At 46.5% G+C, this 17661-nt stretch overlaps 2 protein-coding genes across 2 annotated transcripts; one reads left to right on the top strand and one right to left on the bottom strand.

Annotated features, from left to right (window-relative positions):
- The first annotated feature begins 4853 nt into the window (after window positions 1-4853).
- LOC109748136 (uncharacterized) lies at window positions 4854-7053 on the top strand. The gene is made up of 2 exons (XM_020307182.1): window positions 4854-6295; window positions 6345-7053. The coding sequence occupies exons 1-2, from the start codon at window positions 4854-4856 to the stop codon at window positions 7051-7053; spliced, it is 2151 nt and encodes a 716-aa protein (XP_020162771.1).
- Window positions 7054-9790: 2737 nt separating this feature from the next.
- On the bottom strand, window positions 9791-15194 carry LOC109748134 (peroxisomal acyl-coenzyme A oxidase 1). The gene is made up of 14 exons (XM_020307180.4): window positions 14749-15194; window positions 13729-13837; window positions 13554-13615; window positions 13033-13242; window positions 12808-12895; window positions 12565-12727; window positions 12259-12457; window positions 11911-12108; window positions 11460-11591; window positions 11235-11355; window positions 10981-11091; window positions 10792-10861; window positions 10508-10691; window positions 9791-10366 (listed from the first exon to the last, which is right to left on the bottom strand). The coding sequence occupies exons 1-14, from the start codon at window positions 14899-14901 to the stop codon at window positions 10157-10159; spliced, it is 2010 nt and encodes a 669-aa protein (XP_020162769.1). The 5' UTR covers window positions 14902-15194; the 3' UTR covers window positions 9791-10156.
- Between the last annotated feature and the right edge of the window lie 2467 nt (window positions 15195-17661).

The following is a 17661-nucleotide window of genomic DNA, read 5'->3' as shown; positions in this document are numbered from 1 at the left end:
CATTCTACTTCTTCTATCAATGCAACGATACACAAGCTTTGCGTATTTGCGAAAAAAACGCTTCTCACTGCCCAGCTGGTTGAGAATTTGTCGCCATAACCAGTTCAGATGTGTATTTCTTGGGCTTGAACCCAACCTCGCTCTTGTCGGCTTCTCACTTTCGTCGTGCAGTTGTTGAATTTCCCATGGCATTTGATACTCGTCAGACCTGATGAATTTACGTGAAAAAAGGAACCATAAGATGCATTTAGAGAAACCACAGGGTTTGTATTGTGAACCCAATCGATACCCTTCACATTGACGAATTCATACGGCCGAGCTGCAGTAGGGCCTCCTTAACTCTATGGTGAACTGGTGATTAGCAATGCGCGTCGAGACAGACACCAAAACAATGGGAGCCAACTCAGTGATGGACTGACCATCGATCCGACATTTAGTCCAGAAGAGATGTGCATCAAAGCTATGATCATCCGGTTAAAGGAATGGAGCCTATGACTTGCTAGAGACAGCAAGGTGCAGCCGAGGCCATCTTGCCCTCAATGCCCAACCTAGATTTTCCAGATCCTTATCACTGAGACTTACCATCCAGCTCAATCAGCTTGCACACAAGAACGAGGGTCGAAGGTGACAAGTGCTTCCCAAGAAACTAAGTCGAAGGTTTCCCTAAAATAATCAAACTTAAGAGGGATGGACAGGTGTCTTTCTTGTATGACAAGATCTCTTTCCATATGTAAGAGTCATCACGGAAGTTGCCATGTGAGGTGACATTTCTTGGCTTTGATCTGGCAAATTCCACCGTGTGATTTAAGAGAGTTGATAGCATACAAATACCATTTTGATGGCGCAATTTACCATCTCATACCACTTTACATTTTTTTCAGACACAAATCTACCTCTTCAGACCGAGATTTTTTCAAATCACGCTAAACTGCACCTGAGCGAATTGACATTGTACTAACAGTGGGACCCACGAGTAAAGATTATGTGGCACCAATTTTTCACACAGTTTGACAGAGCAGTCAAAGTGGACTTAGGGCCCACCAGTCAGCGCACCCCAGTGAACTGTTGACTTCATGGAACCCACCTGTCATCCCTATCTTTTTCCCCTCTCTCTTCTGAGGATGGCCTCCCACTACAACTCGATCCAATATCGCGTCTGAGTTGGTCAAAGCAGAGGGCAGGCATGCAGCAACCCACCCCGTCCCCGCGAGTAGGGCGGCGCTGCTCGGGTGAGGGGCTGCAAGGCGTTGACGGCCGTGCTCAAACATACTCACATTTGTAAAACAAAATCCTTGAGAATCTCGTGAGGCATCGGTTAGTTTTAATAACTTGAGACCCTAGTCTGGACACACGTGGTTGAAGCAGAGGTTTCGGTCTAGTAAACATGTGTTGTCTGGCAAACATGTGTTGAGTCTAATGCCTCATGTGGTGATAAGATAATGCCTGGGAGTTAGAGCTTGATGGCCATGATTGTAGCTCTAGATGTATGTTGTCTCCTCATAATAGCATCAAGCTTGTGAAACCAGAATGAGCTCGCTTTGATAGCTTGAGACACTGAAGTGAACACGTGGTTGAATAAGAGGTCGCATCCTAGTAAATACTCCCTCCGTTCCTAAATATAAGTCTTTTAAGACATTTGAAATGGACTACAACATACGGATGTATGTAGACATATTATAAAGTGTAGATTCGCTCATTGCTCCGTATGTAGTCACTTGTTGGAATCTCTAGAAAGACTTGTATTTGGGAACGGAGGGAGTATGTGTTGATTTCAGCGCCTCACGTGATGAAAAGCTGAATCTATTAGAAACCAAAATCAGTCTGCATGAATAGCTTGAGGCACTAGATTGAACACGAGAGAGGCTGTGGCCTAGTAAATCTGGGTTGATTTTAGTGCCTCGTGAGATGAAAAGTTATGATGTTGAGTCAAGAGCTTCATGGCCATTATTGAAGACTCTTTGGTACTCCCCCATACAAAAAACCTCTACTGAAGACAGTCGAAGACTAGCCAACGGCTAGATCTCACAAGCGCCTATAAATAGCACCCGAGCCCCAATGGGTAGGGTTGGCAACTTGGAGGACATATATAGAATTCCAAATTCACTTGCTCCAACTTCCCTAGCTCTTTCGTGCTTTTATGCCTATCCTTTGAGAGAATTAGTGAGTATGATGGTGCACCTACCAAAAGCACAGTCATCCTTCCTTGTTAATCTTGGAGATTTGGCATCTTCTAAACGATTAGGTGTTGACTGTTGAGTGTCCAAGGTGTGGACTGGCCAAGTTGTTGCCCTCGAGGGTCCAAGGTGTGGTCTAGGTGTTAGTTAAACGGGTTTCAATACTCTGGAGGGGTTAACAAAAAGGAAATACATGTAGACCTGGTGTAGACATCAGAGGTGCGCGCTCCATGCATGTACTTCCTCCGTTCGAAATTACTTGTCTCGAAAATGGATGTATCTAGAACTAAAATACATCTAGATACATCCATTTCTACGACAAGTAATTCCGAACGGAGGGAGTAGTAGAGTATGACGCAACAATACGTTGATGATTAACATGCCATGGCCCGTCATCGACGTCAAGACTTTGTCTATTTTGATTGTAATATGGCATACTGGATTTGTCTTGCTCAGTACTATATGACATACTACGGTCATGTTCACACAATTTCAGATCCATGCTTGACCTAACATGACAGCCAGTCGCTCATATATACTACTATCTGAATACATATGGAGTTTGTAGCCGCTGTTAGGCGCGTGGTCGCTCTATTTGCAGCTTGATTAGTGGTAGGCCGGTTGTCTCAGTGCACACGTACGCCTCTGGAATTGACGTGCCACTCGGCGCTTGTCCTTGTTTTTTTTCTTTTTTTGCGAATGGCGCTTGTCCTTGTTTAACAACACACAAGAAATAAACAACCAAAAGATTGCTTATCAGTAGTTCAGTACGTATTAGTATGTGTGAAAATCGCATTTGACGGTCTTGCGGAATTGACTGGCCGGGTCTTTACGAATTGGTCATCATATATACTGTAATTAGGCAACGCGATCGTACAGCAGTCGAAAGCTTGACATATGAGGTTGTTATGATGTCCATCTGCGATGAAGTTTTGTGGTCACTCTTCTGCCAACCCCGCTTGTGGTGAAGTGGCAAAGTAAATACTACTATGACTCGTAGGGATGTCACCCGCAGGGTTTGGGTATGGGTGGAGCCACCCCATACCCTTATATGTCCCCTTTGAGCTTACCTACTCATACCCGTTAATGGGTACAATTTTTTTCCATACTCGTTACCCGACAGGATAGATGGGTACCTGCGGGATAAAATTACCCATGTTTGCAAAGCATCAGTTTGAATAACTCAGTCATAAACAATAACATATAATTATAATCTATAAACAACAAGAGATTATAACAACAACATATTTAATAAACAACATCACTTTCTCGTAAGCAACAATACATCAAGACATCATCACATATTAATAAATTTTGAGTTCACAAATTCATGACAAAGTGTAGAGATAATTTTGAGTTCATATAGATTTTATATGGGTACATGGGTATATGATCCCATACCCATACCCGCCCTACCCGATGGATTTAACATTTCCCTATTTATATACTTATGGGTAATTTTTTGTCTCATACCCTTACCCTAATAGGGTTTTTACCCGCAGGCTACATGGGTAATGGGTATCCATTGCCATCCGTCTATGAGTTGTTATCCATAAACACAGTTAAGGATTATAATTTTTTTGCATGGTTTATGGGTAACTTTGTAAGGACCACGCAGTTACAACACACTACATAGTTAACCTTAAACAATACAAGTTGAAGAGACAAATCAGTACTATGCTTACAAGAGACAAATATCTGGCCCGATATTGGTTGCTTTTAACTCCTGAGCTTGTCGACTTTGTGAGCACCAGCATCATAGAGGTGAGTTCTACTTCTCCTTCAATGATCACTATTTTCTTAAATATGTTTTACATTTATAATAAATAAGAGGATGTTCATTGTTCTTATCTTCTGAAGACATGTTGCAATATAATTGGTCCTGAAATATTGTCATTGAAAAATATCTATAGCCGGATGTTGGATACACGGTTCCCAAGTTTTGTGAGAAAAACTTTTTTTTTCTCCTTGTTGGTATTTGCTACGAGCAAATGAAAATGATAGAGGTGATCATGAATGTGGACATAATGTGCATAACCAATTGTTTTACATACTTAACATTGTACAATTCTAAATTGAAAGTTTACCAAGAAAAGTGGAACATGTTTTTTCTAGCCCAATTTTTTTTCCCGATGGCCCAAACAGTTTACCGTGAGCGTGTACAAAATGGTTCACATGGGTACCACCATTTATACGTACGACCATGTCATGCATGTCTATATCAGCACACGCAATGATAGGTTTGTAAGTCATGTATGTCTACATCAATATTCCAATTTAAAAATAAGAGGAGAGGAGGAAAGCTTACCTGCTAATCGTGTGGGAACTAGCTACTGTTAGTTTTTGATTACCTTGGTTCTCACACACACCATCTCTTGTGCTCTTAGAAAATAATAAGATTGACCACCTTTCATAAGACTAAGCATCCTCGTCAAGCTCTGTCTAGCTATATAATTGGCACGCTTCTTCAGAACTGAGGCAGACCCAAGAGTCCAACACACCTAGAGCTAAGAAGAGCTAGCTATCTAGATTGAGAAAATGTACTCCGTATTATTGGATGTGCTAATCTACTTATACGGGACTATGCACATCAGCATGTTTCCCGTAGGAGATGTAGGAGATCTGTCGCTAGGTCTGACGCACGGCGATACCCCTGCGCCAGAAATGAGCCCTAGCGACATGTTGATGCTGATCCGCACGGACAAAGGGTTGCAGATCAACGTCCTCGCCATGCTTAGTGCCGTGTTGATCAGCATCCAGGTGGTGCTGGGATCTCGGCGTCGGCGCTCCGGCAACAAAATCATTGTGAACCTGGTGCGGGTCGCTTACACCGTCTCCTTCCCGGTGTTCGTCTACACCATCGGCCTCGTCCAGTCCGTGGAGGCGCCCAAACAGCTTGACAGCCAGCTGTTGTGGGCCGTCGGGCTCCTGCTCCTCCTGGGTAGCGTGGACGGCATGTCGGCCTTCAGCCGGCAGGAGGTCGAGGATAGCAAAGGAGTTCAGGCGCAGCACATCATCCAGACGGTTCTCGTGCTCTGGCTCCTCGTCAGCCGGAGCGACGTCTCCGAGGACGGGGTGATCTTGCTCCTCTACTTCGTCCTATGCTGGGTGTATAGCATCTTGAGGGTCGCCCAGAGGATGAAGGCGCTGCGCAAGGCCAGCTCGATGCACGGCCTAGTGCGCAGCGCCAAGGTGGTGGCTGACTACATGCAAGATGTGTATGCCTCTGGCTCCGGTGATAGGATTCATAGCCCCATGGACATGGCTAAGTGCAAGTATCTGGTCCTCGGTGAGGAAAAGGACTCCAGACCACCGTCCAAGGCGCCCTGCTACCTCTCAGAGGTGGGCGGCAAGGGCAAGCTCGTCACGTTCGACATGATCTGGAATAGCAAGGACAAGCTGCTGCTGAGTCCTACTCCTGATGATGACCAGAAGCCTGTGCCTCTGAAAGATACTTGTCTTTCCTTCGCCTTGTTCAAGTTGCTCAGCCGGCGCTTCTGCCCGGGGCTCCCCATCGCCGAGGAGGGTGACCAGGAGGCGCTGAAATTCGTCCTCGCCGAGGGCAAGCATGCCTTCCGTCTCGTGGAGGTCGAGTTGTCGTTCCTGTATGACTTCTTCTACACCAAGTACCCGGCGCTCTTCCCCGCCGCCCTAGCGCTCCGCATCATCCGTTTTGTCGTCCTTGTTGGCTTGTTCAAGGTGCTCCTCTTAGATTTTCCTTTGGATGCCATCATAATGTACACCGACCTCAGTCTCCCCGCGGAGTTGCTTGAGGAGGCCACGGGGTACTCCTCCAGTCACGCAGCTGTCTTCATCCTCTTCAACAACGTTCTCGTCGTCTTCATGATCCTTAGCATCGACATCCTGCAAGACTTTGCCACGGGTTACTCAAACTGGGCCATTGTACACTATGTGTGCGACTACGTCTACATGAGAAGGAGGACAGACGGTGACGGCGGCAAGGGGTGGTGGATGATGGTGAAGCGGTGCTGGAACCGGGGCTTCGGCATTCGTCGAGTGCTCATTAAATGGGTGGCGGCACGCCGGGCAAAGAAGTCGGCGCACTGGTGGGATAACAAGCTCGGCCAGCACTCGCTGCTCAACTCTTGCGGCTACACCGCGCACAAGACGAATGCTTTCTCCCTGTTGACCCTACGCCTGCTGGAGAAGACAGGAGAAGGCCGGAAGCGAGAAGGATGTCACCCTGTCGGACGAAATTAAGGACGAGGTTCTCAGCTCCCTCAAGAAAAGCGATGGCCTGCTGTCAGTCGACAGCTCAAGAGATCTGAGGAACAAGCTGCTGCAGCTGCACTGGGCGCCATTCGACCTCTTGAAGAGCACGCGCATGGTCCTCGTGTGGCACATTGCCACCACCATATGCGCCAACCAGGAACAGGACCAGGGCACCGACAACTCCGACCGCCGCGTTGCAACCACTCTGTCCAGCTACTGCGCCTACCTTCTCGCTTTCATCCCGGACATGCTGCCGGACCACAGCTACACGGCCACGCAGATCCTGGATGCCGTCATTCTAGATGCCCGAAAGCGCCTCGGCACAGCCAAAACATTGTCGGGCAGATGCAAAATGATGTTACGATTGGGAAAGACGCACAACTGCAACATGGAGCAAGACATGTCCATCTTGATCCTTGGAGCCAGCCTGGCAGACAAGCTCTTGTCGGAGAACGAGCGGCCGCCGTGGAAGCTGCTCGCGGGCTTCTGGGCCGACATGGTGCTCTTCCTGGCGCCGTCCGACAAGGCCGACGTCCATGCCGACCACCTAGCCGCCGGCGGCGAGTTCATGACCCACCTTTGGGCGCTGCTCACGCACGCAGGCATTGTTCACCGTCCAGACATCCATGCTGCATCACATGCTTGAGCTGCCGACGTGTCAAGCGTACGACCCTTCACCTACTGCCTTTGTTGTTTTGTCGACAACACTGGACTTGTTACCTGTACTACCTTTTTGATTATACAAGTAGTGATACTAGCTAGTGTGTAATTTTGTTGTAATATTAATGTAATGTGGTTAAATTGTGTCGTTATGCTGCGCATATGTTGGACTTGTTTTGTAAAGCCGATTTTGTTGCGGGTATTACTAACAGTATAACTTACGTATTATAATGTTGGACTGGTTTCGTAAGCCGATATTATGGGTACTACTAACGGTATAACCACGCCAAAAAAAGAACTAACGGTACAACCTATATATGCATTATACAGCGTTTATCCATATCAACATCCTAGTGTGAAATTGCAGAAAGATTCACAAATATGCAGAACTAGGCAAAATCTAATTGGAAAGAAGATATGTCCCATCTTGTTTTTGAGTTTCCCTATCTTTTGTTTGTTGGAAATGCGTTGGAAAATCAATGGGCACGCACAAATATGCAAGACGTACATGAATACTCATCCATAAAACCAACTATAGTCCATCCAACTTCTATTTTCACTTCACGCAGAAACGGAAAAAGAATGTGACCTCTAGATGTGAAATAGAAAGGATTCTTCTTCGTGATAAGGTTCATAATTTTTCACCCCTAAACCACAATATAAATGAGATATTTAATTTCAGGTAGTTATTATTTAGAACCCGTCTTGCTCCTTAGACCCTCCTCTCTGCCTCCTTAGACCCCTCTGTGCCTCTGCACGTCGGCCCTCGTTCTCCCCTTCAATTCTTGCAGCTGATCGAGTGGGTCCGCCGATCAAAACGTGTCGGAGTGACCAACCTTCTCCTGCCCCCAACCTTCATAGCCGAAATGTCCACCGATGGCTACTATCCTTGCTACCTACGTCCCCCGCAAACCAGATGAGCAAGAGTAAACAATCTGTTTTAAGATGAGTATGCCGGTGCTTTTTTATATTTATGTTGCATGTGAAATGATCTTAGACCTACTTTTGTTTTCCGAATAATTAGAGCAAAGCTCTCTACGAGTGAAATGGAGGTGAAGACACTATACTACCGTGATAACTGGAACACGAAAAACAAATAGAAATTTGGTGGTTAGACTTGCTTATTGCTTATTTTGCAACAAGAATAGATGTACATAGCGTGCAGAGTAAAGAAAGCTTGGTGGCTAACATAAACAAGTACGGGGATCTGATGGTGCAGAGCTTAAGGGATTTCGGCTGTACGAATGAACCTTGCCGGCCGCCGGTGAGCTTCACGTGGATGCCCTTGTCGGTCAACTTGGCCAGGTCAAGCGCGGTCTCCTTGCATGCCGACGCCGGCGCTGCTGCGCGGCACTGGCGCACTGCCGACGGAGTTGCAGCCGGCAGGGACTGGCGGGAGGGGCCGGCGAGGCGGCGACGAACTGACGCAGGCGGCTGGCGACGAATCGAAGATCAGGGGAATCAGCTGGCATCGAGAGGCACGTCACGTGCAGTGTAGGCACTAGGCTGTTGCTGGGCTTTTTTTTCCTTGGTCCACCCTCCTAGTAAAAACCTATGGTATATAGGCTGGCCCAAAATTCCAGGGTGTGTAGCACCGTGGCCGCCGTCAAATGCCGCGCTCCGTATTCTCTTCAAATTTTTATTTACTTTTCCTCGCGTGTTTCTGTTTTTCTTATTTATTTTTATTTATTCTCTTCAAATTTTTGGTTTTTCATCGGTCTTTCCTAGCTCTTGGACAAAAGAAAATTCAAAAAAATAATTTGCGCAAAGAGACGTGTTTTCTTTTGCTTCCGTGGGAGGCCGTGCTTCTAGGAAAAGGAAATACGTTTTCTTTGTTTTACATCCGCGAGAGACATGAATTTGCTTTCATGAAAGGCACAGCCGTGCCTCTTGGAAAACAGTAAAAGACGCGGTATTTTTTCTTCTACGAGAGCCGAGAGGCACGGATTTTCTTTCGCGAGAGTGCGTCACGGAAAAGGGACGCGTTTTTTTTCTCGTAATTGCCCCCTCCTACGTATCAACCAGGACAAAAATTGCCTAGAGCCGAACCAGCCGGGTCGACAAACTTGATGCCCCCGCAGCACTAGGTCGCCACCCAAAACCTCGCTAGGCCTAGGCCCTGCCCCATAGGACCGTCGCTGATGAGAAGACCGAGGCCGCCGTCTCGAGATACCACCACCGTCCGGCATCCTCTTGCCCAAACCACAGAGCCATTAAGTCCAACAACCGTGAAACCGACGCACCGCGAGGGCTAAAAGCTTCAAGGTGATGCCTCCAACAAGGTAGCGACGCGTCCGTCACCATCGCCCGCTCCGAGGAAGCTCAAGTTTTCACCCGGAGATCTTGGAACCACTCGCGTCGGTCAGCCACTTAACCAAGGTAGGTTATGCTTTCAGCTCTAGGATCTAGAATAGCGTCATGTCCTTTTTAACCATATATCTCCCGTGCTTGTTCTAAACTGACCTGCTACTGACTGATTAAAATGTTGAGTGTCATCCTGTCGGCGTTGGTTCCACACGTGCTCGTGAGTAAATGAGTATGTATTGATTCTTTTTTTCTCTTTGGGCTACTAAAACACGTACGCATCGATTCTTTTTGTTTTTCCTTACGAACGCTTTTCTTGGCTAGCTCTGCTTGGAGCGATGGACTAAAATACTAAAAAAATATCAAAAAAAGAGCAAGCTATTGACATGAATGCACCTAGATAGAAAAAAACAGGGAAATTTAAGATAAACCATTCCATCCATTATTCTCCCAATTTTCCTCCTTGTACATTCTAGAAAAGAATCCATCCGCACACTTGCTACTGATAAGTATAATGCTAATTACCAATAATACAGCCACTGGCCAAACATGCATTAACCAAAATGACAACCACAGCAACCGTACTAATACTGCCCAGTATAATGCTAATTACCCTTTTATGAATCTAGAAGTACACTTATTCGCGGAAGGAGGGAGTATGTCTGTCTGTCCCTCTTGCCAAGTCAACAACAACCAATCACCTCTTTCCTTGTGATAATTATTACTGCTTCACATCCACAGTCCAATCCAACGTGGATAGATTCAGGAAGGAAGGATCTATTGTATCATAGTCTGGACAGCTTGAGCTGCTGCTTGAGCAGCGGCCGGAGGTGCTCCTGGTACCCGTCGGGAACCACCGTCTCGTTCAGCGGGTCCTTCCACGCCTCCTCGTACAGCGCCGGGTACACGTCCCCGTCGTACCGCCCCAGCACCGACCCCAGGTAGTGGTCCGTGTAGTCAAACGCGTCCACCAGCGCCACCGCATTAGGCCGCACCTGCACAACATTCAGTTCACTTCAGTCCATGGAATAGCTTCGTCGACCGTTATAGCTACCTTTCATCTAGTGTGTCAGTCGGAGGTGTTGCCGTCACACAGAGGCGGAGACGGTCGATCGATTGGCCTTGATTCTTCTTACCTGCGCATACAGCTTGCCGAGCAGCTCATTGGCCAGCGCGCCCTGCCTGGCTGTGACGCACCCCGTCGACAGGAAGTCGCCCAGGTGCTTGTGAAGCAGGTGGAGCGCGTAGATGCTGCACAGCTTCTGCAGCTGCTCCTTCACCCCGGGACCAGGGATGTCCTCCTGCAGCTTCTCGATGAACCTAGGACACATAGGGGGAGGCGTAAGATGAATGAAATGAATGATTGGGTTGTCCCGGAAAATGGATATACAGCAGCTCCATCGTAAGACCGGCTACTCACTTGGTCACGATGATCAGCTGGACGTGAGCCACGGCAGCCTCGAGCAAATCAGGTGAGAGCTCGGAGAAACCTGCAAGGCCACCAGATCATCTCTGTCACTGACTGCAACCAAGTAATTCACCGAGAGATGCTACAGCAGCACCCATGCTTTCATGTTACTAATTACTGATGAGGACGTGCAACACCAACCTTCTTCCTGGCTTGGCGCCTTGCTAATGTTCTGGGCACAGTTCACCGCCATCCTCAGGGCCCTAGCTTCAAACACCTCCTTTATGGCAGCGGGATTGAGCCAGTCTTCAGCTGCGGAGAATCATTGATACATGAATCAGTACGACGATCAATCAGAATGTCAATCGCTGCACCAAAATGAAGCTCCAGACAAAGCGTCTCATACAGTTGCACAAGTTATGTTATAATAACGAGTCTGCCTGGACATCTAATACCTGTATTTACAGCGCTTTTGCATTGCATCAAGTGCTGTATGTTGCCCATGTAAGCTATGGTGCCGACAGGTTGCTTCCCAGCGGCCACCTGAGAGACCGTCTTCATCAAAAACCTTGCAACCTACAGAGAGCACCAAAGGTTGTGATTATACTACTATACTGGCCAATACTGAACCAACGTACAAAAAACAGGTTTAAACGGATCAGGCGCAAAACGACACTAACCTGCAACAGCAAAACGACATTGTCTCCTTCATAGGTGCAGGCAGGAACATAGACCGCAAAAAGTTCAGGGAGCCCACTGCTGTTCAGGTAACCATGCCCACCACAGAGCTTTCGGCATTCTTCAATCGCATCCTGCATAACAGAGATGCTAGCTTTTATCATTACAGAACAATAGATTGTGAAATGCAAGGCTAGATTATGCAGCATGCAAATCATATTTCTAAGCTGTCACTGGACAGTTTGTTATTTTACATGCTCCAACCAAACTAAATGGAAGATTGGGGAAATTTTGAACTAAGTTTTTTGTTGACATGCCATAAGAAAATATGAGATATAGATGAACTGATAAAGCAGAAGGCTCCATCCATTTGCACGATCAGTATAAACCAGTTAACAAGTATAATAATTGTTAAAGGCGTTATTTTACTGGATTATAATTGGTTATACATACAGCTGTTGCAGATGTTGTCACGGACTTGAGCCCAGCAGTACAGGCATGAGCCTCTGGCAGTGTTGAGTAATCCTTAGCTTCCAGCTTCTGATTGACATCCGTGTATAGCCACTTCAACCACTGACCCACAAATCTATATGCATAAGCTGAAGCCAGCAAAGGGAAGAGCCTGCTCTGTTGAGTCTTGTAATTGAGGACCTGTAAACAGTGTAAATACATTAGCCACTTGTTCGTAGTGGGAAGTTGTCTTGCCAATTTATCCAATTTCTTTTACTTCTAGTTCCGAGTGTTGGCCAGAGTAACAGATTACTACTTGAGAATGACAATCAGAAAGGCTGACTGTAGTACCTGAGTCTCAGGGCCACCATCTTGGGAACCGAACTGCTTCCGGATAGCACTATACCTTACAGCAATGCAAACAGCACGGGACAAAGCCTTGGAAGCATCTGCGACAATTGTCTGACGGACATAAACCATTGTCCCGTATAGCAGCTGCTTTGGTACATCTGAGTGCACATACTTTCCCTCCCTTGTAACTTGGGAAAGCCTAGAAGAAATAACCATGGCATGTTTTAGGAGCAATTACAGCAAACTAAGAGGATATATTCGTAAACACAGAAAGTGGCAGAACAAAAGGCATGTCAACAGACCAACCTCATCAACATTTGATCCCTTGGGATGCGCACATGGTCGAAGCGCAGAACACCATTATCCATACTGTTATATGCCCCGCTGCCAAACTTTCCACCAATATCACCGAGAGTCACACCAGGAAGAGGAGAGTGGTCATCTAAGCTTCGCAACTGCACGATAAAACCTGAAATGTGGATGTCCATGAGTTACAGTTCGTAAAGGAAAAGCCCATTTAAACGTCACCAAAAATGCAAAAGGCTCCACCATGTATGCCATAGTCTTTTCCTTCCGTTATGAGACGAGCATACACAACTGCATGAGTGGAAGCTTTTCCCAAGCCACCAGGCCACCACTGCACACGGAGAGAGGAAATCATGAGCCACTAAAGGAGGCCCTTGAGAAATTTCGGATTGCTGAGGAAATATAACTAAGGAAGCAAAGTCCTAAAATAAATAAGTAAATTATATAAGCAGGTTTATAAAATGTTACCTTGCTAGAGGTCAGAGTCGGGCTGTGCATAACAAACTCATCGGTACTTGGATCAAATGTGGCAGTTGTCTCGAGACCCTGAACATTTGAACCATGACCAAGTTCAGTCTGAGCATAGCATCCGATTATTTGGAACTTGTACGCCATAGGTAACCATTTCTTCTGTTGCTCCTCGGTCCCTTGCCCTTTTATGGCAGGAACAAACATGCCCTGCAGTCATAAATAATTTATATTCTATTAGTTGCAGTCATAAAATCAAAGATATCTGAAGCACACTGAGGATTTACTTATCAGAATTCAAAAATGTGGATGAAGCCTGCACAAAGAGAATCTATCTGTTGACCAACGTGGTATGTTTTTTCTAAAATAAACTACTTCTAAAAGGTAGACCCGAAGTGGCAAAGGATTCTACATCTACATGAGAAGCAACCCGTAGAGCACATAAGACAAGTGAAGAACAGCCAAATGTGTGAACATTATACATACTGAGTAATGAGTATATAAAGAATGGATAGACATACCCAATGGAGATCGACATAACCGGGCTGGTCAACGTACAGCCTCAGCAAGTTTGCTTCCTCCTCTGTTAATCCACAAAAAAGAACACGGCAGTACATCAGTCAAGGGTAATAATAAACCCAGGTCACAAATAAATGGTGGAGAAAGCTTGGGGTTGGTGTTGGGCATCTGCAGGACCTGTGAGACGCAGCTCGACAATGCGCTTCCAGGCGTGCGCCGCCTTCTTGAGCGTGTCCTTGAACAGCTCCTTCCTGGAGAGCATCGTCCTGGTATCCTTGCGGAACACCTGGAAAGGAATTCAATATAAGCAAACCAATCCTGGCAGCCGTCATCCTCACGTGAATAAAACATGCTTCAACCTGATACGAACATCCATCTTGCAGACAGTACAGGATCCAAAACTAGGCGACAGTTTGGTTCCGTGTTAACAACGTTTGCTAAGAAGAGTCTGGGAAAATGGAAAGTAAAAGGTAGTTGTGGCAGTATCTGACCATTGGCCATACAATGAGTAGACTGTCAAGCTTCCAACAGGAGAAGCACAGCATACGCATTCTGATAAGTGAATAAACATGATCATGAAAGCTATTTGCTGTAAGTCATGAAACGCCAATCAGAAGGGGGTACTGAATTAAAAAGTTGAGAATGAGTGGAATCCTTGAGCATATATTCCTGGTGCAAATCACAACCAGATCAGGGAGGTGGAGCATCCAAAGCTGTGTGCGATCATGGCTGAAGTTGGCAGCCACATCCAGTGGTTTTGCTAAACTAGCTGCGTGCTACATACAGAGAATTCTTATGCGCTGCACAGCTTGTCCCCTCTTGAATGGAATATACTAGTAGTACCAAGCAACCGAATCGGGTCGGAAAAAAAGGCATGACTGAATGAATCCTGCCTCCGGTAGTGCGGTGGGCTGGACCGAATCAATCCGTCCAGTGTTATGTTGCAAAATCTTAGTCAAATCGAAGGGGATTAACAAAGCAGGCAGGGTGACGAATTGGTGAATAATTGTAGTGGTACTGAATAAATACTACTAGTCGCTGCTTGGTGTCCCATCCCGGGGCCGGGGAGGTGTGGTAGGTGGGGACGAACACGCATCTAGTGGAATCCAATCTGGACAAGTGAGATCTATCAATCATGCCCGTCCATGGAGGGGAACAGAGGGAGATCGGCGGAATTGGGGTTGCTGCTGCTCTTACGGGGTCTGAGGCCACGAGTCGGGCCATGCGGTCGGCGACCTCGACGGCGTGGCGGGAGCCGGCCCAGGCGACCTTCATGCCGTCGACGTCGAACTGCGCCGTCGCCCTCTCCCCCGCCAGGTGGTCCGGCTCCCCTCCGCCGTCCGCCGCCATCTTAGTCCTCCTAGCTCTCGCTGCCGGCGCGTGGGTGGTTGGGGGCGGGGCGAGAAGCACGAGGGTGTTGTGTGGTGTCTGGGCGGAGCACGGAGGTAGGGAGGTATTAATGGCGTGGGCGGGTGCGTGCCGCTACAGGTTTCTTCTCCTCTCCTCTCCTCCCGGTAGACTGGTAGAGGATGGATGGATGTGTTGGGTAGGTAGATGGCCGGCAGGCAGGCAGCAGTGATACCACCGCTATTGCGATTGCGATTGGGATTGATTTCCCTTGCTTTGCTTATTTTTGTGTCATTGCGTTGTGCATCACGTGTGCTTTTCTTTATCTCTTCCTTCGTTCGTTCGTTCGTTCACACCCCTTGGATGTCGCGTTGGCCCTACCAGTCACCGCTCGTACTCCCCTCCTTCCCACACACAAGAATCCTCCTTTCCAAGTCCAAGCTCAAGTTCACTTCGCGCTTGCTAGCTAAACTATATGTTTGTTGTGTTCCATTTTACAAAGATTATATATGTGGGGATGTGTGGTTGAGAAGAAAGCGGGGACTCGAAAGACGTTTTCTGCTTCGGCAAACGGGGTCAGCTCTGGGTTATCCCTCCCCCAACCCGCAGCCGCCGCCTACATAAACCTAGGCAGCTACCTCCAAACCCTAAATACGCCATCCCCAAACTGTTTTGGGTGAGGAAAGATCTGTTCCAATCAAACAAGTTTTCGGTCCAAGACTGCTTCCCAATTTCGTCTGTTGGTCCATTTGATCCTACCCCTACCATCTTCAAGTCAAATCAGGGGAACCAAGCCCAAGTTGTCCCTCCGGTTGCCGCTGCCCCACCACCTCTCCCACCACCCCCAATGGTACAGCCTCTGGATCCAAAATACAAAGATATGATCTGCTTCAATTGCAGTTGGCCTGGTCACTATGTGGGGAATTGTGTGGAGCCAAAAATGTGTTTTATTTGCGCTGGGAACCATAATGTTAACAACTGCGCTGCTTGGGCAAAACCACAGCCTGCTGCCACTTATTTTGGTAGTGCTGCTTCTGGGCTGGGGTTTTATCACATTGAAGTTCCTGTGGCAGCCGAGTCTAGTTGGCTGAATTACAAAAATTGTGCTCTTCTCAAGGTGGTCAAAGGCGAGGTTCCACCTTGGAAGAATGTGGATGACCTAATTGAATTCCCTCCTTTTGAGCTGCCTATTGCTCGAGTATCTGTTAAGATCTATGAATGGGAAGGTATGTTGGATGAGTTTGGGGCACTTACTGAAGCCTGGGTGCAGATTGATGGTATTCCACCTAAGTGGTGTGCATGGAAAGTATTTGCCCAGATTACTGCTTGCTTTGGTATCCTTGTGGATGTGGACTGGAATGGTTTTTTCAATAGCTTTTATGAAAAAATTCGAGTCAAGGTTGCCTGCAAAGATCCAAGGAAAATTCCTTTTGGGAGATTGGTGGAGATGAAAAAGAAACTGTACCTGCTGTTTTTACAGTAGAAGGGTTTGAGCAGATTGATGAGGACAATGATGGAGGTGATGATGATCTAGGTCTGGACAATCTTGAAGGAAATGAGGAGAATAACAGTAAGGGTGCTGAGGATAAGGAGGGCATGGAAGAAGATGATGATGAGGCAATTGATGAATTGGACAAGGCCAATTTTCCTACCAAGACTGATAAACCAACTAGCTCGAACAAAACTATTTCTTAGGTGACTGCTTCTGCAGTGGCAGCTCGTTCAGCTAACACAATTAATGCAATGCAAGAAATGATCTCTGGTGACTTCAAAACCTTGACACCAGTGAAAGTTAATGGAAATGAAATTGAACCAAGTTCGAGGTTTGAAAAAACTGATGCTCTGTCAGTCCATCTGGACTACTGTTCCGAACAACTTAGCAAGTTTGAGATGGAGGAATCTGATGTGGAGGAGGATAACATCAATATGGAAATGGAATGTTTACCAGAAGATCTGACTCTGGCAATGAATTCAGTCAAAAGATCACTACTTGATTCTCTGGAAAGAGCAGACACTGTGGTCAAGAAAAAAATCAACACCAAAAACTCACCTACCTGGGGCCCAGTGCTTGCTGATAAACCAAGGACCAGAACTCATGGGAACATTAAGATCATGGACAAGGCATCTGCATACATGATGAAGAAGAATTTGGAAATACCAGCCACATTTAAAGGTAAATCATTTGCCACCCTTGATCCTAATGAACTTGCTTCTCATACTTCTAAAGTTGATTTATGCATTGGTAGTAATGAGGAAGAACGAAAGAATATTATTCTTGACCTTATTAACAATGAGAAACTTAGATGCTTGCAATTTGCTGATGAAAATCCAGAGATTGTTCTCCCTGATAACTTAGATTTGGTAGAAGTGAATGACTTTAACCCTGTTTCTGAACAAAAGGATACACCAGATACTGATCCAGTTGGCACTGCTGGTTCAGTTGTGGAATGTCCTACCTTGAACACCAAGAAAAAGCCTTGTGGCTTATCCCATCCTTTTAAATTTAAATGATAGGAGCTTTCTGGAACATTCGTGGTTTAGGTCAACCTGGTAAGATTCAGTGCCTAGGAGATTTTATTTCTAGCAATCAGATTGATTTCCTGTGTTTCTCTGAAACCAAAAAAGAGATCATTGATACTCATATCCTCAATAGTATTTCTGGTAGAATAGCTTTTGACTGGCATTATCTCCGTGCTATCAACACAGCTGGTGGGATCCTTGTGGGTCTCAAAAGTGATTTATTCAAAGTGATTGGGTTTGTTA

Source organism: Aegilops tauschii, chromosome 7 (assembly GCF_002575655.3).
Source record: "Aegilops tauschii subsp. strangulata cultivar AL8/78 chromosome 7, Aet v6.0, whole genome shotgun sequence".
Taxonomy (NCBI): domain Eukaryota; kingdom Viridiplantae; phylum Streptophyta; class Magnoliopsida; order Poales; family Poaceae; genus Aegilops; species Aegilops tauschii.
The sequence above is the reverse complement of the archived record's forward strand: the minus strand, read 5'-3'. Positions and strand labels throughout refer to the sequence as shown.